The following is a 21,501-nucleotide window of genomic DNA, read 5'->3' as shown; positions in this document are numbered from 1 at the left end:
CCCTCAGTGTTGTATCATCCCAAAGCCTTAAATGAAATGGGTACAATGATGGGAGGACTTTCAAACAGAGGAAGCTTCAAGGCCCCCTGCTCCCCTCGTCCTCACTGTGTTAATAACTGGATATAAATGTAAAAATATAAAAGTAGAAAAAATGTGATGGATTTTGTTATAAACCGATGCCCACCGATCTTCAGTTAGTACCACCATCCATTTACAAGGCAAGTTTTGCATTCTGAGGAGTACTCTGAGGAATTGCTCTGTACGGCTCAGCCAGAGAGGACTAAAGTCTGAAAACGTCCCACTCGGGGAGCCGAGAAGCAATTCCGGATTTACAGGAAAGCTGTGCCCGGGGAACACCCCGGGCACACCCCGGGCACACCCCGGGCACAGCCCTGACGGGGCACCGGGCCGGGGCCCCCCCGCAGCATCCCCTCGCTGCGATTGGCCCGAGCGGGCCCACCCGGCAGCAATCTCACTTCTGGTTGGCTCAAACTTCCGGGCCCCTTCGGGGGGCCAATAAGGCGCGGGGTTGTTTTCCCGTCCCAAGATGGCGGCGCTCAGTGGTGCTTCTGTGGAAGGGAATGGCGGGGAGTGAAGCCTGAGGAAGCGGGCCGGGAGAGCGGAGGGGGATGAGGTGACGCCGCTATGGCGAGCGACGGGGGCCGAAAGCAGTTCTGGAAGCGGAGCGGCGCGAAGGTGCCGGGCAGGTGAGAGGAGCCGCGGAAAGTCGGCGTGGCCGGCCCCTGTATGGTGCCGGGCCGGGGAGGCGTCCGTGCCCGTCCCGCTCCACTGTGACCCCAACACCGCGTTCCTGCCCCGCCGGACCCCGCGGGCCCTTGAGTCTCCCCGCAGGGAGCGGGTCCGGTCTGTCGCTGCTCGGCCGCGGGTCCCTTGTTGGCTCAGCGCTCGGAGCCCTCCGGCGCTGGGCGCCTCCAGTTGTGTGCTGGAGATGGGTGGTGGTCAGCGCTGGTTGTAATTTGTGGCAGAAAGGTGTTGTTCAGTAATTGTCCGAATGTGTGGGTTCTAGCTGTGTCAGAAAGGTTGTTCGGTAATTGTCCGAATGTGTTGGTTCTAGCTGTGTCAGAAAGGCTGTTCGGTAATTGTCCGAATGTGTTGGTTCTGGCTGTGTCAGAAAGGCTGTTCGGTAATTGTCCGAATGTGTTGGTTCTGGCTGTGTCAGAAAGGCTGTTCGGTAATTGTCCGAATGTGTTGGTTCTGGCTGTGTCAGAAAGGTTGTTCGGTAATTGTCCGAATGTTTTGGTTCCAGCTGTGTCAGAAAGGTTCAGTAGTTGTCCGAATGTGCGCTCCCAGGCTGACCCCGCGGTTAAAGGAGTTAACGTGATGGTGAGAACGTGTTCGCCAGGAAATGCTGAGTGGGAGAATGTAGCTCTCAGCAGGGCCGAGTTAGGATGTTTTGAAACTTGATACAAGTTGTGAGATTTTTGAAATGCTTTGTAGGAAGCTGTATTTTCTAGGCATAGAGACGTGTTTTGGTTTCTGCTGTGTATTTCAAAACATTGTCAATTTCTCAGCTTTCATCTGAAGTGTGAGCAGCAGAGCCGTCGTTGTTGTAGTGTAAAGAGCTACGAGCACATTGTCCCATTCAAGATTTTCCAGGGAATGGATCCCCAAAGTCGTGTTAACTCTTTTGACTGTTACATCAGCATGGAAATACATGTTCAGATTATTATTTAACAATAACATTCTCTGGTCTTATCCTTAAATTGTTTTCACAGTACAGTTTTCTGTATTCTTTTTGTAAGAATAACGCGTACTTGTGGCTCTCAGAGGACAGTAACTCTGTATTTTGTACCCTTTATGTGAATTCAGCAACGTGGTCTTGCTCATCATTTACCTTCTTATATTTTCAGTTACCCATAAGCACTAACTGGGAGTGGTTTTGTTTCTTTGGTTACAAACTAACTTGGCAGTTCACCTGTTGTCCTTCTTCTACTATGTTTTCTTTGTAACTTTGCTGAATCTCTTGAGGGCGAAACACTTCTGGCCTTCCTCCCTTGCACAGGATCTATAAATGGTTGCAGTTAATTTGCGGGCAACTGCATGCTTGTGGAGAAACAAGGGCACTGTGGAGAATGTGCTTTTGATTTCAATTTATTTTTTTCATGATATGGAGAGGATTGTTGTTTTCTGTTTGAGTGGGTTTGCATTGCAGGTATTCAGAGTGATGTAAGGAAAAGGCAAAGGTGATGTGTATGGAAATGGGCAGTGACACCTGACCCTCATGTGGGCCTAGAGCAGGGATGTGCCTGTGGAGAGGATGGCATGTGGTTCTGTGGAAAGCCTGGTGGGGAATTGATTTCCATGGAATCACATAAAAATCATTAAGAGTTTTGGTAAACCACCATTTTCAGTCACTCCTAGGGCTAATTTCACTGGTGTTAATGCTGCAGCTCTTGTGAAAATCTAAGCCTCTCATAAAATCTGTTTTGACTGTGGTCATTTTGGCTTGGTTCTATATCAGATAAATCAGATGGATCAGGTTTACTAAGGTTGGAATTATCCTTATGGTCTGGAAATAGTTTTTGGTGTGTCAGGAGGGCATGTTTGTTCTATGTGATTTTTATTACAGGTTTGGGTAGTTGTTAATGTTGCATAAGATTTATAATCATAATGAAATATGATTGATTTCTCTTACAATTAGACAGTTCTGTTGTAATAATTTCTGATATGAAGCCACATGTAAGTCTTGATATGTCTTCTGTGGCATTTTTTTTTTTAGTTACAGAATAGTTTTATAACCAATAACTGGGAGATAATGAACTTGTAGTTTGTAGATAGTTTTGGTTTCCACCCAATAACATGCTATTTTGTAGTGTTAGAGGCTAGTGAGTAAATCTGTCCTTGGAAGCTTGTTTCAAAGCATTCTTTCAGTACTCCTATGGCTTTATTCTCTGAGCTGTCACCTTCTGCATTTTTCTGTAGCTTTGTCATCCTTGTACTTTAGTAATGATTAATGTCTGGTTGGATTTTGGGTGACAAGGGTACGTAGAAGATTAAATCTCTATAGATGTTGCTTTGAGAATTTTTAACTTTTTGCAAAAGATGAAGAAATGATAAATCTGAGTAGAGAATTTTTGTAGATTCTTACTGCAGAGTCTAACTGATTTATTATTTTAATTCCTGGTTAGAAAAATAAAATAGCCTTAGCTTAGGTCTCACAGAGTTCTGTTTAGCAAATCTATGATTTTTATTAAATTACTTCTTAGTATGCACATCAATTGCAGGTTCATTATTTTTAGTTTTTGAAACAGACAACTGTTGGAACATTTCAGTTCTATTTATTATTGACTATTTAATACACAGAAACTTTTACAATATTATTTTTGTGGTAACTCTCTTTGTTTTCCTTTAGTATCCAACATGTGTATGGAGCTCAGCATCCACCTTTCGACCCATTATTGCATGGAACGTGAGTTAACCTAATATTTAAATATTCCAAGTGTTTTGTGTCTCATTTGTCTTCTCTTTTTTTTTTTCCTGATGGCTGTAAAGTTTACTGTTAATCTTCCTTTTTCAATTTTTGTCATAATCTTGACTTCCCTGTTTTAACTTCTCCTTTGTGACTTCCTGATGGTTACCATATTTGCAGGAACAAATCAGCTCTTTCAGATCTTAACTAACATAGATTGCCAACTGTTATTACTTATGTTTAATTCTTTATACACAGGAAATTGTGGTTAAGTAAAAAAAATAGTGTTACAAAGACAAGTATTTGGTTGGAAGGACATCATACTTCTACTGAATTTTTTCAAGGGCTGGTTTCAGGTAGTACAAGAAGTAAACATTCTGGTTAATTTTCATATGATACAGAGTTGAGGCAGTTAAAATGTGTGATCCTGAGGGTGAAATTAAAAGAAATGAGATTAAGTGGCTCAAAATATGGAGGTATAGAGACACAGTAACAAAACCTGGAAGTTTATAGCTTGAAGTGACAGAACTAGAGAAAGCCCTTGCTGTTCTAGACAGTGATGACAAGTCAGGTGAAAGTGTGTTGTAGCACCTGTTAGGGAAGATACTCCCTGTAGGACATAACAGCAACATTATAACTGATACTCTGTGAAAACTGGGTAAGAACTTTTTCTGGTTTGCAGTTCTGCCTGCTTTGTCTTAACAGAAAAAAACCCAACAAAAAACTAGCCCAGGTGGAGAGAGGGGGAGGTCAGAAACAAACCCAGGAATGATCTTGATGTGATTCTGTGCCAGATGACCCTGCTTAAGCAGGCAGTTTGGGCCCGATGACCCTCTGTGATCCCTTCCCATCTTACCCATTCTGTGAAAGCACAATTAAATTAATGGCAGTAACTTCTTTATTTCTTGAGAACAGACTAAGAAACCCTCTCATCTTTATACCTTATTTAGCTCACTTCTGAATGGAGATGTGATTGCTCTGCATTACTGTAAGTGAGAGCAAGTTCCAGGCTAGGGAGGGGTACTTGGTTCATATCTCACACTGCCTGTTGACAGAGGGGCAAAAGGTTGGGAGCTGATCAGGGTCCACTTAGACCAGTAACTGGAAGAAATATCTTTCCTCTGAGAAGAGCAAAGTTCTGAAGGAAATCCATGCTGGCATGCTGAGATGAAAAGCAATGATAGATTTAATGAGTTTTAAGGTGACACTTGGTTTGTTTATGACAGTGATTGTATTGCATGATTGCTTATGATGACTTAGGAGTAGGCCATGGCTTGATTTCAGCTCCTGTGCTGTTATGCAGCAATTGCATTGCAAGGGCTGAAATCTGCAGACATGGATGAAGCAAGAGCAGTGCAGTGTGCCCTATTTATAAGCTATTCTAGTAGTAATCCTTTCATGTGATTTTGGGGGTAGTCCTTTTTTTTATTTGAGTTTTGTTTTGTTAAGAAAAGGGAAGGAAAGATTTGTTTCGCTTCTATTCAAAGCAACAAAGTGTCAGTTTTTACAGCCCCTTTTTCCAGATTTCTTTAGCTGTATGTCACTGTGGGTGGATGTAGTGGCAACATGCATGGAGAGAGATAAATATTTGTTACCTATGTAGTATCAGCTATGAACTTTCAGGGTTTGGTCCTGCCCAGAGTGTTTTGCTTCTTTACTAGTTTTCTAAATAGTGTTTATTTGTTTTTGAACAGCTTGATAAAACCAGGTTCAAAGCCACCTACAACTCCAGTGAAATTGAAGAAAGTCAGCACCTTCCAAGAATTTGAAAGTAACACAAGTGATGCTTGGGATCTTGGAGATGATGATGATGAACTCTTAGCAATAGCTGCTGAAAACTTAAATACAGAAGTGGTCATGGAAACAGCTCACAAAGTAATTCAGAATCACAGCAAGCTACAAGAACAGCATAAATTTCAGGAAGAACATCTACAGGAAGAAAAACAAGAGGAATTTGCACAGCTGACTCCAGTTGCATGTGGTGATAATAGGCTTGTTAAATCAGTCAGTGAAGGCCATACATCAAGTTCATTAGGTATGTTGAGAAGTGAAAAAGATCTTTGGAGTTAAAGGATGAGAGCTACCATATTTGCCCCTGTAAGACAGTAAACCCTTCCCAACCCTTTATTAATATTGCAGGAAAATACTGTTTATCACTAGTGATTTATTTGAGAGGAAGACTGCATGCCTTATGAAATTGTAATGCATGTGTGTGAGGGAAGAATAACGAAACTTTTTTTGTTTTCACTATTTGATTTTGTTTTTCACTGTTGTGAAAAATTATAATTAAATTGTAATTAAAATATATTGAAAAGCAGGAGAAAATCATGCAGGTGGACTGGGATATTCACCCTCTTTTCCATGGTTTTATATATGCTTTCAATTGCAATAATTTCGAAGTTCCTCAGTGGTTGTTTTTTTATTTTTTATTTTTTTTAAGAATGTAAGGGAGAATGAAAACAGCTTTTTGTAACACAGATTTTAGAAATCCATACGCCTTCCTATTAATATGATCTCTAATGTATTTTAATTGTGGAATGCTGCTTCAAAGAGAAATGCTCCTTCTGCTAAATCCAAGTAATTTGAAGTCCAAACATCTGTTGTACTTGAGTTTACATTTTCCAAAAACATAATTCTGTTTTAAATTTACAAATTAAATTCAACAGAATAGTAATCTTCTCACTAGCCAAGGCTAACTGCCATACTTCTTTTTCCCTTCAGATAATGCTAGTGAAAATTCTTCCATGCAGAGGTCACAGTCACTTCCACAAACTTGCATACCTCCCTTGGCAAGTGGAATGGCAGACTGCAGCACCTCAATTACTCCTGCATTAACTGAGAGAGAAGCGTCTCGGCTGGACAAATTTAAGCAGCTCCTTGCTGGCCCAAATACAGATCTTGGTGAGTGTTTCTCATAGGACCTATGAATTACATCTAAACTATTCCTAAACTGTAGAATTTTCCTGTTTGATGTACTGTCCTGCCAAATGGTTTGGTTAGGATCTCATCCTTTCAACATTGAAAATTGATCTTACAAAAGAAAATGAAATTGAAAGTTTGTAGCACTCCTGCTTTTAATAAGTGATTTGCATACATCCTACTGATATATATAGGGTGTTTGATGGGTTCTTGTTCTTTCTCACATTATTTCTTCCTAGCAGACTAATCTCTGTAGAAAAAAGCCCCTCAGTATAATTAGCTGTGTTTATTGTTAATGCCTGATAATGGAACAGCTTTGTATGGAAGTGTGATTTTCATGCCTGGAAATAAATAGGAGTGACAAATGATGAGGCGTGTAAGTATTGCTGCTTGTCTGCTCTGAGCCTTCATGTTCACAGGCTGATACAGTGGTTCTGTGTCTCATCTGTGAATGCTGACAACAAGTCAATGGCAAAACAAATGTATTGTCAGATAACTTGACTGTTCCCTTTGTTTACTGGATTTTAGCTGCTGAATAGTCAATACAAGTGCCAAGAGGGTATCACAGAATCAAATGGCTTTGTATCCCAAGTGAGAATCTGAAGCAGGATTAGTACACTCCATTTGGAGAACTTGGTGATTAGGAGTTGAGGGCAAAATAATGAATAAAGAAAATGTCTTTAAGGTAGACCATTCCAGGAAGCTTAGAGAAAGAAGTAGAAATTGCATGTTTACAGTTCTTGAATTGATGCTCTCCTGCCTGGTCATTGTCATGAGGCTTCTTCAATATCATACAGTCCAAGTTGTAGCTTTTATATTTTTTTTTCTCATGCTGTGTCTTATTGTCAGATTGATGCTGGGGAAGTACAATTTTGGAAACTATAATAACTGCATGAGACTGAGCATTTCAGTGAGTTAGAGGACATTCTTATGAAATGCAACTGTGAATAAAGGGAAATGTTAAAACATATTTTACATAAACTGGAAAGTGGTAATCAAATATTGCTTTTTAGCCCTTTGATCTATCAGATGTTGTGACCTTTGTGATTGTGACTGACATGGAAACTCATAGCTTAAGAATGTTGTGATAGTGGAAATCTTGGTTATATCAGGTTGCAAAATCAGAGGAAAGACAGAATTCAGTTTAAACCTATCCATTTCACTTTTGCTGTCTATTTAGTTTAGAGTACTTTACCAGTAAATCAGATTTGTCTGTGGTGAACTTAGTCAATATAAAACAAATGATATATTTTTTTTTGCTATTGAACTTTATGAATCTCACCCTGAAATATATGTAAGAAAGTGAAATATGAATATGCTTCTTTGATATTAAAGTGTGAAAAATATCTAGTAAGCTCGCAATATTATTTCTTGTACAAACCACTAAATAATGCCTTTTCTACATCTGTAGATGTAGGAAGCTTGTTCTTTCTCTTGCTGTACAAACTGATAAGTACAGTTTGAAGTTGTGTGAATAGAATTTTATACCCAGTTTTAATTTTTTTTAATGCAAATATTTTGACTTTTGTATCTGGACTATGTCCAGTAGCACATATATCTATCTACAGGTAATACATTATAGTTTTAGTGAAAGAAATGGACTCGTTATTCATGACATGCAAGCTCTTGATGGTCATGAGGCTCTCAGGAGTAGATCATGTATGATAGTAGTGCTTGGACTACTGGTATCTGTTAGGGAAAGTGTGTGTGCACATATATGCAAATATACATATGCTTATTGCTGTATGCACAGTTCATCAGAATCTGGTGGGTGCATGTATATATACATTTTTATGTATGCATTTTTGGAAGATGTTTGGTTTAGCTCTGTGCTACAGTGAAGGTTATGTTTAAAAAGTATTCTTGATTTATAATGACAGCAGTAGCCTGGGAAAGTGTTACAGGTTGTGTGTGGTGGACTTTTTAATTTTTTGTTGGGGTGATTTTGTGTTGTTTTTTTTTTTCCCTGTTTTCTTCAGAACAATACTGGAAATGTACTAAGGTAGAAGCTAGGCAGTAGGCTCCAAGCTAAAATTTGTGGTGAGTAATATAGGGATAGGTGGCTTTTCTGGTGCAGATGGCTTATTCTGTCTGTGTGTGTGGGGGGGTGATGTGGTATGTGTATGTTTTGTGTTAGACTCACAAATAGTTGGGCTTTGTTTGTCACAGTGAGTTAAATTAGTAGGACATGGAGACATTTTTGTAAATATTTCTCTTAATTTCTGCAAGTATTAGGCTTGGTTTTGCTTGGAAGTAGAAGTAAACTGAAGTCAAGTATTTCTATTGTGTTTGTTTTCTTGGTGTAGTTTCACATTTTGTTGAAATAGATTATGTAACAAGTCCTTTCAAAACAAAATAGAAGTAAGTTAATTTGTGGAACTTGTAGCCACGTCATGCACATATTCTCTTATCATAGCAAGAGAAATCAACATTGACTGTAAATGCAAAGTAATGCAAATGACATTGAAGTCCGTTGAGTCACACTTGAATAATTATTATCCTATAAAGATAGTGTAAAATGCAATTTTAGTTGTGTATGCCAACTAGAGGTGTGAAAGAGTGTGTTCTTTCACAAGAAAAATCTCAATAAGATGAATTATGTGTATAAATTTGGAAGTGAAGATTATTTTAGTAATTGGAAACCACTAGTAGATTTTGGAGTTGGGTTTGGTCCACAGGCTGGCTACTTTGAGCTCGTGGAAATAGAAAATTACTGCAAGAAATGTGGGCTGGTAGAAGGAGCCTGTTGTAAGAAGCAGTTTGGTTGGATGGGGACTCGAGGAGTGGCCCCTGTCATTTAGATGGTAGTGAGCTGTGTGGGTGCAGGTCAGGAAGCAGAGTGGGGCAGCTGGTAGGATGGCTGAGCTCAGGAGACAGCTGTGGGGTCTGTTTGTCTGCATAGCTGCCCACTCCTGCCAGTGCATGCCAGCTTATTCAGCAGCAATAATTCACGGTGGTTTTATGCAATCATCCTGTGTTTATGCTTGACTTGCAGTCAGTTTGCTGCAGATTTACTGAATTTCAGGTCTTGTCTTTCCTTGTAATGGACCTTGCATTACTAAGTGAAGATTGGCTTGCAGAACTTTTGCAAACAGTTGCTTGCTTTAACGGTGGAGGGAACAGAAATTTAACAAAGCAGTTTGGGGGTAGTATTTCTGAGAAGAAATTTTTCTTTCCTTCACAGACCATTTGTACATATTAGAGGAACACTACTGCTGTGTCTATCAGGTTTCCAATTAAAGTTTAATTCTTTTTGTCAAACTTGTGTTTTTAGTAATCTTGTAAAATGTTTTAGGGAGATGTTGACTGTGCAAACACAATGTAAGCAATGTAGATAAAATCTGACAAAGCAACAAACAAGTTATTGCATACTTGCAACTTCAGCACAGCTGATGTATGATGGGTTACTAATATAAATTAAAAAATTAGGTGATAAAGGCATTAAGGAAGTGCTTTAATCTTCAGATGAACTGTTTTTCTGTTTTTTACACATATGGCTAATGAGTATGTAATTGGATGTGAGAAATGTGTTTAAGTAAAATAAGAACCAGTGGAAAACCTGGTGTGCTCTGTTCTCTTCATTTAATAAAGCTTCAAAACATTGTATTGCTACCGTTATGCAGCATAACACATGTACTATTTCAGAGTCAAACCAACTAATTTCTAAAGTTGTAAAATTGTTTTGCATGTTAGAGTCACTTTTTTTCCTACTTAGTCATGACAAATCCCAAGCTGAATAAAATATGTTGAAGTTTTAGCATACTACCTTGATAAAAATAATAGAAGGCCCTGTAAAAGCGCCCATGAGAATTGTGAAGTATTCCCATCTTAATTTTACTCCAGCTGCTGTACACATTCAAGAGCACTTTCCATTGTACTTTCTTAAAAACTCATCTATTTTTCTTCCTCCTTTTGACCAGATCTCAAAAAGGAAACCTTTTCAGAGAGTACTGGAGGCTGCTGAGTTGGGTGCTGTCTTTAGCTAGTCTTTTGCTATGGAAGTGGTGGATAATGTTGTGAAGTCTTACAGAACTTGTAAAGAGTAGCTGAACTTTGGATTTATCCAATGGTGGCAAAAACTAATTACATCATTTTACAGGATTTAAAATGCTGTAATCTCAGATTATTTTGTAACAATAGGTGGTTGTCTCTTTGTGCTATAATAAAAGAATTTAAGAGTGGTTCTCTAGAGATTAAATTCGGAAAGAAAAATGTTAGATATCTCTTTTCCCCATCACAGCAGTCTTCTGTGTTGTTGCAGCAACTTGAAATAGGATTTTCCTATTCATGGTCACATCCATTGTAGATTTATATTAAACCTGATCTAACATAGTAATTACCTTTTCTTTCACTTATGGCTCATAAATCTAGTATTCTGTAACCAGTTTGTTATGTCCTATAAAATTGCTTGCCAAACTGGTGCTATTGAAGAGTTTCAATAACTTTACAAAATGCATTAATTGAAATGAGCTTGATTAATTTTGTTCCCAGCTTCATTAATTTATCTGCACTAAGCTACACAGTGATTTATCTCTGTGCTCCTGGTACATCCATGTAATTTAGAATTTTAATGCCCCCTACAGCTGTGAATTACTTGTAGTTGATCCTGTGAGCACCTATTCTTCTTTCAGTTTGTTGATATATAGTATAAAGTTAACATGTGTCCTACTGCTGCTTCATGTGATGTACTATTAGTCATATCTGTCTTTTCAAATGATTATCACCAAAAGGTGTCCTCTCTAATGCTTGTTCTGTTCTAGTTGCTTTTTATCTACAAAGCGTGCTTTCCTATTTAGCTAATAAAAAAGATTATTAACCAGGCAGTATTGTACCAATAGATTTTGTAATATCTTTTTTTATTAATTCAGAGTCTTCTGAAAGAAATGAATGTTAAATATCCATTATTTATTCCCTTTTTAGTTACTTGTTGCAGGATTAGTATTTTGTCTTCCTGTTTTCTGTGGGTTGGTCTCATAACTTGTATTTTCCTTTAATAGTAAGCATTTATTCTGATTACTGCTCTGGTGGAATATTTCAATCTAAAGATATTAATTTATGATTTTTCATTGTAACTAGATGATAATAGATTCCTGAAACAATTTTGAGAAGATTTTGCATAGTTTGTTTCTTCAGGATGCATTTCTCTTCCTTTGTTAAGATTGACATAGTAGTTCCAGACCTGTGCTGATTCTGGCGATTGCTCCAGTTTGGGTGCGGGACCTTACACTTGCCCTTGTAGAACTTCATGGGGTTTGCCTTGGCCCTCCTCTCCAGCCTGTCCAAGTCTCCCTGGATGGGATGTGCTCCTTCCAGCAAATCCACTGTGTCACAGCTTGGTGTCTTCTGCCAGCTTGCTGAGTGTGCACTCAGTCCCTCTGTCAGTGTCATCGAGGAAGACCCTAAATGGTATTGGCCCCACTGTGGGCCTTTGTGGGACACCACTTGTTACTGGCTTCCTCTTGGAGCTACTCTTTGGATAAGGAACTGACAACAAATATCTCCAGTTTTAGTGGCAAGGATGTTGTGGGGGACTGTATCAAAGGCTTGCAGAAGAACTGTAGTTTAGTTTTAGATTAATATTGTTTTTTAACAAGGATTTGTTAATTTTGACTTGAGGGAAGACTCCTTACTCTTATGTGTTCCAAACACCACCTATCATTGATTTAAGTTTTTATTGAGGGGAAAAAAAGAGAGTAAGACTGAACCAGCTGCAGCTCCTGTTAACAAGCAAGATAATCCTTCCCTTTTCTCAGTTCTGAAAAAGGAGCCTGTCACCTAAAGCTTTACCTTTTTTTTTTTTTGTCAAGAGTTTTGGTATTCAAGTATGACTCAAATTAATAAATGGGTAAGAGGCATTGTGAACTACACAGATGAGCCTAGTTCTGAGGTTCTGGACTTCTTGTCTATAAATAGAAGATCTATGGGATTTTTGTTAGTATCAGAATAGCTTAGAGGCTAAGCTGTTTCTTTTTGTATGGATGTCCACAGGGAACATTTCAGGTTAAAACTATTGATCTGTTCAAAAAGAAGTGTGCCCTTAGCACAGTCCTTAAAACTCCTATGTTATACTCATGGCTCCATTAATGAATAGTGGAGTTCTGTACTGTGTCTTTTCCCAAGTGGATTTGGACGTAGAGAATTACAGTGGGACCCCTAAGTTCAGCTGATGTGAAGGGGTTACTGTTAAAAAAAAAAAACAAACACTAAATTCTCATTCAAATTTCTGTGTACATAGAAAAATTGCCGTGGTAGTTACAACTAACTGATCATCATAAAAGAAAAGAGTTAGCATTCTACTCCTGATTACAAGATTGGTTAATTAAAAGGGGTTTTTTGTGTCTGTTAAAGTTTTAGCAGAATTTTTAGGAGATCATTGCACTGATTTTTGATCAGGTGTTCAAAAACAGTCTGTGAGTCTTAGCCATGTGGTGAACAATACCGTGAAGAGGGGTATTTTAGTCTGGATGAACTGGGAGGAAGAGAAGTATTATATGATGAAGTGTTCTTGTAGTTTGTGTGTTTGTATGGCTGTTTATTGGTTTGTTTTTGGTGTGCCATCTCCCTTCCTTACCTGAGGGCATCATGAAAGCTGAACTTAACACTTTGTGAAACCTGTATTATCCAGTAAAATACATGGGTGAGAAGGTCAGTGTTCCCTCTTGAAGTCAGACTGAGGGAGCAGCTTTGCCTCTTCCCATGATGTTTTGCAGACTTGGTGGCATGGGTGGGACTTAGCAGGAATGTCACCAACAAGACTGCCGAGAACTGTGAACATGCTGTGTGTCCTGAAGCTTTTGAGCATCAAGATCAGCAATGTGCGTGTTGTAATGAGTGGCACAGCTTGTAAATCAGTTTACAAAGGCTCAAGGAAGTATAATTAATCCTTTAGGTTTTCTTGCCAACATCTCTTTCACTATTAATAATGTTGGAACATAAGTCATTGTTACTTCATTAGCAGCATGCCCAGAACTGGAAGAAGTACATAAAACTTGTCTGGGATGGTAAACACAGTGGAGCAAGTTTCACAGTGTATGTCTGCTGTGCTGCCTCCCTGTTGCAGATTATTGGTTAGGTTTGCCCTCATGTGTGTTTTAGCCACAATGGACAATTACTCTGGATGTGATGTATATTTGCAGTTAACTGAGAAAAACTTACATGGATTAGAGGTTAAGGGCTAGCCTTATACAGGAATTTGATATAATAGAACCTATAGTAAAGCTAAACTAAATAATACTTCCAGTGCAACCACTGAAGTGAAGACTCATAATTAAATCTTTAAGAGCTGCTTTTTTTTTAACATTCAGAATAGGGTATAAAAAGTTTTCCCTTAGTTGTACATGACAAGTTAGAAACTGTTTCAATGGCATTAGTGTAAAAATAAAAACAGTTGATATTGCACAGAATTTGGATGTTTTGGGAGAACTATGAAAAACAACATCTGCTGCTGCTGCCGCAGTTGTTCTCCATTACTTTTCATTTACATCATTGGATCACTGGCTTCATATGTTGCAGGTCTTGGCAATTTCAATATTCTTCTTTTTGCCTTAGTTTTCCTAATCACTTGCTTTCTTGTACCTTGTAAAACCAACCTCATCTGCTTCTGTTTCTGACTTCTTATGTAAAGTAGCAGACAGGATGTACTTTCCTACTCTTTTCTAGCAAAGGCTCTGAAAAGGATCTTACCCTGTATTTACAAAGGTGGATTGGACTTTATTTCCTGTTTCTGCAGCATTCAGAATAATTCTTTGTTCCATTGAGAAGATTAAGGGCAGTGTTTGATTAAAAAAAAAAAAATTAATGAAGTGCCTAACACAGCTATTATTCATTTTGAAAACCAGTTGCTGTGGTTGCCATAGTAATAACAAGCTCTGTATTAAAGTTATTTTCTATATGTACTGCCTGTATTATAACGTGCTGTTGGGGGAGCTGCAGTTCTGTGCATCTCTGTTCTTGAAAGAATTTTCCAGCTTTTTATAGTTAAAATACCCAATGAATTTATGTTGTAGGAACATAAAACTTGTAAATCTAGTTTATCATATCTATCATGGAGTTGCTCATGCAGGCCATGACTTCATGTAGCCATGTATAGTAATATCAATGAAATAACAGCTGTATCAAAAATGAATAATACATACAGAGAAATTTTGAACTCCTTTAATATTTCTTATTTCTTATATATTTGTAATGGGTAGAATGATTAGCTTGTAGTTCCAAGAAAAATACTTGTCGACTTGGTTGTTTGACCTCGTGTTTTAGGTGTAGTGGGTAATAACTCCAGTAATTGCTTGTACAGTTAAAAGCTGGCAAACTAATGGCATGTTTTCTTTGTAAAATTCTCCATGAAATATTTATGGAATATAAGAAGTCTTTAAATCTAAATGCAGTTAAAGGATAGTCCTAAGATTTGTTAGAACAATTGCTTTAAACTTTTTCTTTCTCAGAAAGAGGAAATGTATCTGGAAATGTACTGTAGTAAGCCAGATCAAATTTTTTCCTAAATTAAATTAATCATATTAATTTGAAGCATTTTCATACCACATTATACCTTCATAATAAAATATCCTAAAGCAATGTTTCTGTGAAGAGTAACTGCTGTCTCCTAAGCAGAAGTGATAGTTGGCTAGTAGGAGCAAATTGAGATACTTTTTGTCTAAAATCTATGGGGATTTATAAATTCTTTCATACATTGGTCACAGAATTGGTTACAGAATTATGTCAAGTAATGAGGCAGCTGAAAAACAGACTAACAATTGGGGTTTAAACTGTTTTTCAGAAAGTGTCCTTTTAGTTTGAGAAAGAGTTCACAGACAGGGTTTTACAGGTACTGTTTTTGGATCTGGCTTATTTCAGCTGGTTCTTTGCTCATTCTTTTAAAAAGTGATTGTGTCTGTAATTAGAATGTTTACAAGTGCTCATTTTCAAAATAATTGTTCTGGAAGTTTAGGAAAACATTATTTGTATTGAAACAAGAATATTTTTGCAGTACTCTCTTGATTGAAAATGTGTGTCTGATTTGTAGGTGCTATTAATACTCTTTTGTAGAAGGTCTGTGCTTGGGAACATGCTCAGTGACTCAAAATTAGGATGTCTAATTCCTTGGGAAATCTACCAGGGGAAGGAGTTGCTCTAATGACAATTCATTGATGTTATGCTTTGACTAGGGAGAAAGTAATTTAATTAATTATTAAACTATTTGTCATTGGCTGAAATGTTACAAAGTTCATAAAATAGTTTGGGTTGGAAGGGACCCTTAAGACATCTAGTTCAATACCCATGCAATTAGCAGGGACAAATTCAACTAGATCAGGTTGCTCTGAGACCCTCACCCAAACATGGGATATTCACAACTCCTCTGGGCAACCTGTGCCTGTGTTTCACCATCTTCACTATAAAAAATTTCTTCCTTACATCTAGTCTGAAGCTACTGTCTTTCAGATTAAAACCATTACCCCTTGTCACATCAAAACAGATGCTGACAAAAGTCTGTCCCCATTTTTCTTATAAGCTCCCTTTAAGTATTGAAAGGCCACAACAATGCTGCCCAGAGCCTTTTCTTTTCCAGGCTGAACAACTCCAACTCTCTCAGCCTGTCTTTATAGGAGAGGTGATCCAGCTGATGCCACAAGCTAAACAGTTTCCTTTAATGAAAGTTCTTCATGGTGCAAATACAGCTAGATACACACATAATACAGGGTGACAATTTTATTAGTCTAACAAATTAGCATACTTAAGAGAAATCATCCAATTAGAAGAACAGTTAATTAAGTAATCTCCCTTTTGTTTCTGCCCCCCACTGAAGCTGCCCCTAGCTTCTAACCCCCCATTATTATGGATATAATACATAGTGACAAAGTAGTGGTTCACACTATAGAGGGAAGACTAAATAAGATTCCAGGAAGGTTAGCTTATTGTTCCAAAATTTAGTTAATGGGGTAGGAAAAGTAACTATAGTTAGTTGAGGAGCTATATAACTATATAGTAGTAGTCTACAGAGCTACAACTATATGGAAAATATAAAAAACCCAAAAATCTGTTTAGCATTACAGCCCCTGATCATCTTCATGGCCCTCTGGACTCACTCTAAAAGGTTCATGTCTTTCTCTTACTGAGGACTGTAGAGCTGGATGCAGCACTCCATGCCCACCTGGAGGTCTCACCAAAGAGTAGTAGAGGGGGCACAATTACCACCCTTGACCTGCTGGCCATGCTGCTTTTTGAGGACACGTTTGGCTTTTTCACCTGTCCAGCCTCTCGTCCACCAGTACCCACCAGTCCTTCTCCCATGTGTATTGCCCTAATCCCTCTATCCCCTGGCCTGTAGTGATACTGGTTGGTTGCCCCAGCCCACATGCAGGACCTTTCAGTTGTTCTTGTTAAACCTGATGACATTCCCATGATCCCACTTCAACTTGTCCAAGTCCCTCTGAGTGGCATCCCAGCTCTCAGCTGTGTCAACCACACCACTCAGCTCAGGGTCACTGTAAATTTGCTGAGGGTGCACTTGATCCCACAGTATGTGTCACCAACACAGAATGATGCTGGGCTCAGTCTGGACTCCTGAGGGGCACCACTCATCCTTGATCTCCAGCTCGACCATTACTCCCTGGATGTGCTCATTCAAGCAATTCTTCATTCACCAGAGTCCATCCATCAAATCCACTTCTGTCTCCAATATAGAGAAGAATTTTGTGGGGGACCATGTCAAAGGCTTTACAGAAGTCTAAATATGTTGCGGTGTGTTGTAATGTCCTGTTTTAGACTTCCAGGTCACCTCCCAGGTGTGCCTATACCTCTCTCCCTTCCCCCTTGCCCCCTTGCTGAGTAGATGACACCTGTAAAGCCTTTCCTTGTCCACTGATTAGTCACTCCATTGTAGAAGGCCAAAGTGCTGCTCAGGCAGGACTTGTTCTGGTCAGCTGTGCTGGCTGTCTCAAATCACATCACTGTCCTGCCTTCACAGAGCTTCTAGGAAGGTCTGTTCCATAATCTTCCCAGGCACAAAAGTGAGGCTGACCAGGCAGTAGTTTCCAGGGTCCTCTTTTTTTAAAAAATTAAGTCTCTAAGGTAACCTGAGAACTGGAATGTGAGTATTTCAATTACATGTGGTTATTTGATTTTTAGGAACTCACCTGTTGAGTAATTGGTAAGAATAAAGCCCATCTTAAAGACTGTAATAGAGACGCTGTAAAATTTAGTTATGTATGTCTAATAAAATGCACATGTAATTAATGTATTTTAACAGCAGTATTAGAATTTAGCTTCACTGTCAGTCTTTTATGTATGTCTAAAATGGTACTCCTGTGTATATGCTTTAATTTTTTTTCCTCTTCACCAGAAGCATTTTTATTTTATGTTATATTAACATTAGTCTAAGCCTTCCAGGAATAACTTTGGTCCTGCTGTTGTAATTGCTGTTGGATAGGGCAGGGTCCTTTGTTTTCTTTCCTCTTGTTTTGGTGATGAACCATCAGAGGAAAGCAGAATGTGATTTGATGCTTTAGCAGTAGGGTCATGCAGGGGTCAGACTGTGTGCTTTTGGGGTTTGCTACTACACCTGATAAGAATTCTGGCCCCTTTGAGTTTTACTGTGTGCTCTTTGTCACTGGCAAAGTAGTAGTTGAGGTCACTATAGTGAGAAGTTAGGCTGGAATTCTGTGTTTTTTGGATTAGTCTGGGATCCTGGAAATTCAGAAGGCTATGATATAGGACAGCAGTCAGTGTGAAGAAATAGAACTATCACATACCCAGGGCTAATGGTTTGTGATGGAATTGACTTAACTCTCAGTTGTGCAATCATCTGTCTTACAGTCCTCTGTCCTGAAAGCAATTACTGTACCACTTATGAAAGCAAAACCAGAAACAAAAGCCTTGAGAAAGTTCAGAAGGATGGCATGACAACAGAGCAGAGGAGGTTATTAAATGCAATAGAAGGTTATTAAATACAATCCAAAAGGTAAAGTTCTGTGTCAAATAAGGAGAGCAGAGCAGAATATAAATCCTGTCAGGCCAAATGAATGGAAGCATTTCTAAATGAGAGTTTGAGAAACAACTTGGAAACATATAAAAACTAGCTTTAAATGTTTTTCTCAGATATGTTGGGAGAAGGAGCGTTGCTGAAGATTTTGTGGGCCCAGCAGACAATCTAGGTGTAAAAAGAGCTCCCAGAGAGGATAAGGCAGTGGCAAAGCAATGTAAATAATTGTGTTCAGCATGGAAGAATGTAGGGATGTATTCACTCCCAAATCTTACATGATGGATAAATAGAGAATCTGTTTCAAATAAGTGTTATGTTGTAAAAAACCACATCATTTGTCCCTGGTTTTTATTTCCATGACCAGTGCTGAGATTTCCTTCCAGAAAGAGCAGTCCTTTTGAACCCACTCCCATCATGTGTGTTTCTGTTTGAAATTACATGATAGCCCAAGCTATCCCTAATCAAAGGAAGTGTATGTTCATTGCAGAATAGCATCAGGAGGGGAGGGAGGAAAAATCAGCTGTGTTCCAATTTGCTTTTGTATTTTCTATCTTTGGTCTTAAATGAGTTACTTAAAAGTAAGTGGAATTTTTATACTGGGTGATTTGGGATGATCTGTCACTCAATCATATGCTTCACATTTCTGATTGTGACAGTAGATCTGCATGTTTTCCTTTTTTATACTTACTTTACATGTGCTGTTTTCAGAGGTTGGGATCCGTGTTTGTGCATGGATTTCTATTCAGGTGAGTTAAGGGTGGAGCAAAAATATGGAAAGGTGAAAGATTAGAGTGGGTTCGGTGGGTATAGAGTTGAGAATTGACAACTGTGTTACTAGAAAATAATAGAAGTGGTTGCTGAGTTACAATTTATTTTCTATTTTCTTCATATACTAACTACATAGTTTGTAAATGGTGTGATTGTGCATAAAGGTAGCCAAAACTTGAAACTTGAGCAAAATGATTGTGTAGGGAAATAATAAACTAATGCACAAGATAAGTTTTCATTCAGCCTGGACACAAATAGATTAGACCCAGTAAAGCATATTTGTTCATAAATACTGCACAAGGACAAGTAGAGCAGGAATATGCACAGCTGGAGGTTTTGCTTTTGAAGACTTGAGGCTTTCATTGGTATTAAAACAACTGGAGCTAACTGTCATGCTTTGGGGTGGAAGGGAAATACATATATATAATTTGTAGATTGTTTCGTTAAGGTAGATATCTCTTTTTTGTTGTTTTTGTTCATAAACTATACGAAATACTGGTTTTCTACTCTTGTTCATATTATATGTTTATTCTGACCAGTTCCTGCCTTTCTGGCTTTTAGAGGAATATAACCAGTGGTACTGTGACTTATGCTGTAGTGCTTGGTATGGTGTGGATTTACTTGGAATCAGATCATGGGTGGAATTGCAGAAGTGGTAGGGGCTGCAAGCCAATGCTGAAGCTGCTGGGAGGCTGGGCAAACTCCCTGGGCTGTGGAGAGCTACTGTAGGTGATGTGAGAAATGGCTGTATGTAACAAACCACAGTGTGAGAAGCTGACACAAGCTGTAGATGGCACCCTATGGTATGCCTGGATTTCACAAGTAGGAATTTCACAAGGAGGAATTGTGTGAGAGGTGCCCAAACAGTGCCGTTGTATGGAGAGAAGCACTGAGAAGTCCCTTAGGGAAGTGCAGTGTTACAAGTCCAATGGTGCCTGATAATCATTTCAGAAATTCCATATTTAGGTATAGCAGTAGCAAAACTGGGACCAGGAAGGGAAGAAATAATTGGAGTGATTTGTTAAATGGGGCAGAGAAAAGGAAGTAGAAGCGTGCTGGAAAAAGAAGATCAAAAAATGGGAAACAGGGTTAAGGGATGTGACCAGCTGCTGTCTGGGGTTCGTGTTGGGCAGCTTGTGCATGATGATCACAGCTGGGGTATGACAATAAATTAAACTTCTTTCAGTTGCTTATTGCACCTTTTCTCATTGAATCCTTGTGTTTGCAGTGATGGCATACTCATAACAAAGTGTATTTGTTGTGCCAGCCTGTGACTTCTTGAATTTATCTCTTAATCTGTCTGTTTTGTCTGACAAGTTCTACTTTCTTTTTTTTTTTTTTTTTGCAACTTTGGTTCACACTGGACTCTAGTAGTGTCATATTTTTCTAATGTTACTGATCCTTAGGTAATTTTTTTTATTCTTCCAATGCCTCTCAATCCTTGAGAGGAAGGATAAGGGGGAAATTTATTGTGAACAGTGAAATTTCTTGGGGTTATGTGTACAAGCATGCTTTCATGCTTCCTCCATCCATGCATATTTAGTGTGCAGAAGTACTGTGAACTTCTTAATGTTTTTTGAAAGCATATACTGCTGCCCCTTATTTTGTGCAGACTTCAATAATATTACAACTGTTTTACCTGCTTTGATACACTGTATTCCTTTCACATGTATCTCAAAAATATTTGGAAGAATAATACATTTATGTAGTAGGTTGCCAACTGTGACTATATAAGGCATGTATACTAAACAGTAATGCTGAGAAATACTCCAGAGAGTTACCTTATCACACTCAGTACCTACTACCATAGGTGTCCCTATGGATAGCAATTATCCAGTATTTTATTAATTCATTAGGATTGCCCTATATTTCTGTAATCACTGGATTTTCTAAGAAGACCATTGTTGTGAACGCCTTTATGCTAATTTGAATGTATCTGTGTATGTAAATTGGTAGTAATTTCCTTGCTTCTCATGAAACCATTGTGTTTTAATAGATGAATTGAGAAAATTGAGTTGGTCTGGCATTCCCAAACGGGTTCGTCCAATTGCATGGAAGCTTCTTTCAGTAAGTTATGGTTTTTTTTTATTTTATTCTTCCTCTGCATTTAGTACTAATAGTTTTTTCAAGCATTGCAAATGATTTTGTATGAATTGTAATCCATCAGTGATGGCTGGAAATGTGTCTTGTGCTGAATTGTAATGGAAGTTGTGTTCTTTTACTCAGTTTCAGGATTAATCTATCAAATTGAAAGGAGGGGGATGAGAAGTAGTAGTAAATTGTGCCAGCTGTATATCTTTTTTTTTCAGCCTGGCTGTCTGTGAAAGAAGGGCTCGTGATAACAGTGGCTTCTTTCAACCAGTTTTGATGGAATGGTGGAGAGTTCAAAGACAAGTACATTCTTGACAGT

At 38.5% G+C, this 21,501-nt stretch overlaps 1 protein-coding gene across 1 annotated transcript in view; it reads left to right on the top strand.

Moving 5' to 3' along the window:
* Nucleotides 1–552: 552 nt before the first annotated feature.
* Nucleotides 553–21,501, top strand: part of TBC1D22A (TBC1 domain family member 22A) — a 141,127-nt gene continuing 120,178 nt past the window's right edge. The window contains exons 1-5 of the mRNA XM_063155450.1: nucleotides 553–707; nucleotides 3,374–3,430; nucleotides 5,125–5,465; nucleotides 6,152–6,331; nucleotides 21,088–21,158. Coding sequence (XP_063011520.1) covers nucleotides 646–707; nucleotides 3,374–3,430; nucleotides 5,125–5,465; nucleotides 6,152–6,331; nucleotides 21,088–21,158 — 711 coding nt within the window. The 5' untranslated portion in view covers nucleotides 553–645. The remainder of the gene's footprint in view (nucleotides 708–3,373; nucleotides 3,431–5,124; nucleotides 5,466–6,151; nucleotides 6,332–21,087; nucleotides 21,159–21,501) is intronic.

The sequence above is a fragment of the Melospiza melodia genome, chromosome 4, assembly GCF_035770615.1.
Source record: "Melospiza melodia melodia isolate bMelMel2 chromosome 4, bMelMel2.pri, whole genome shotgun sequence".
Taxonomy (NCBI): Eukaryota; Metazoa; Chordata; class Aves; order Passeriformes; family Passerellidae; genus Melospiza; species Melospiza melodia.
This window is presented reverse-complemented; position numbering and strand designations above follow the sequence as displayed.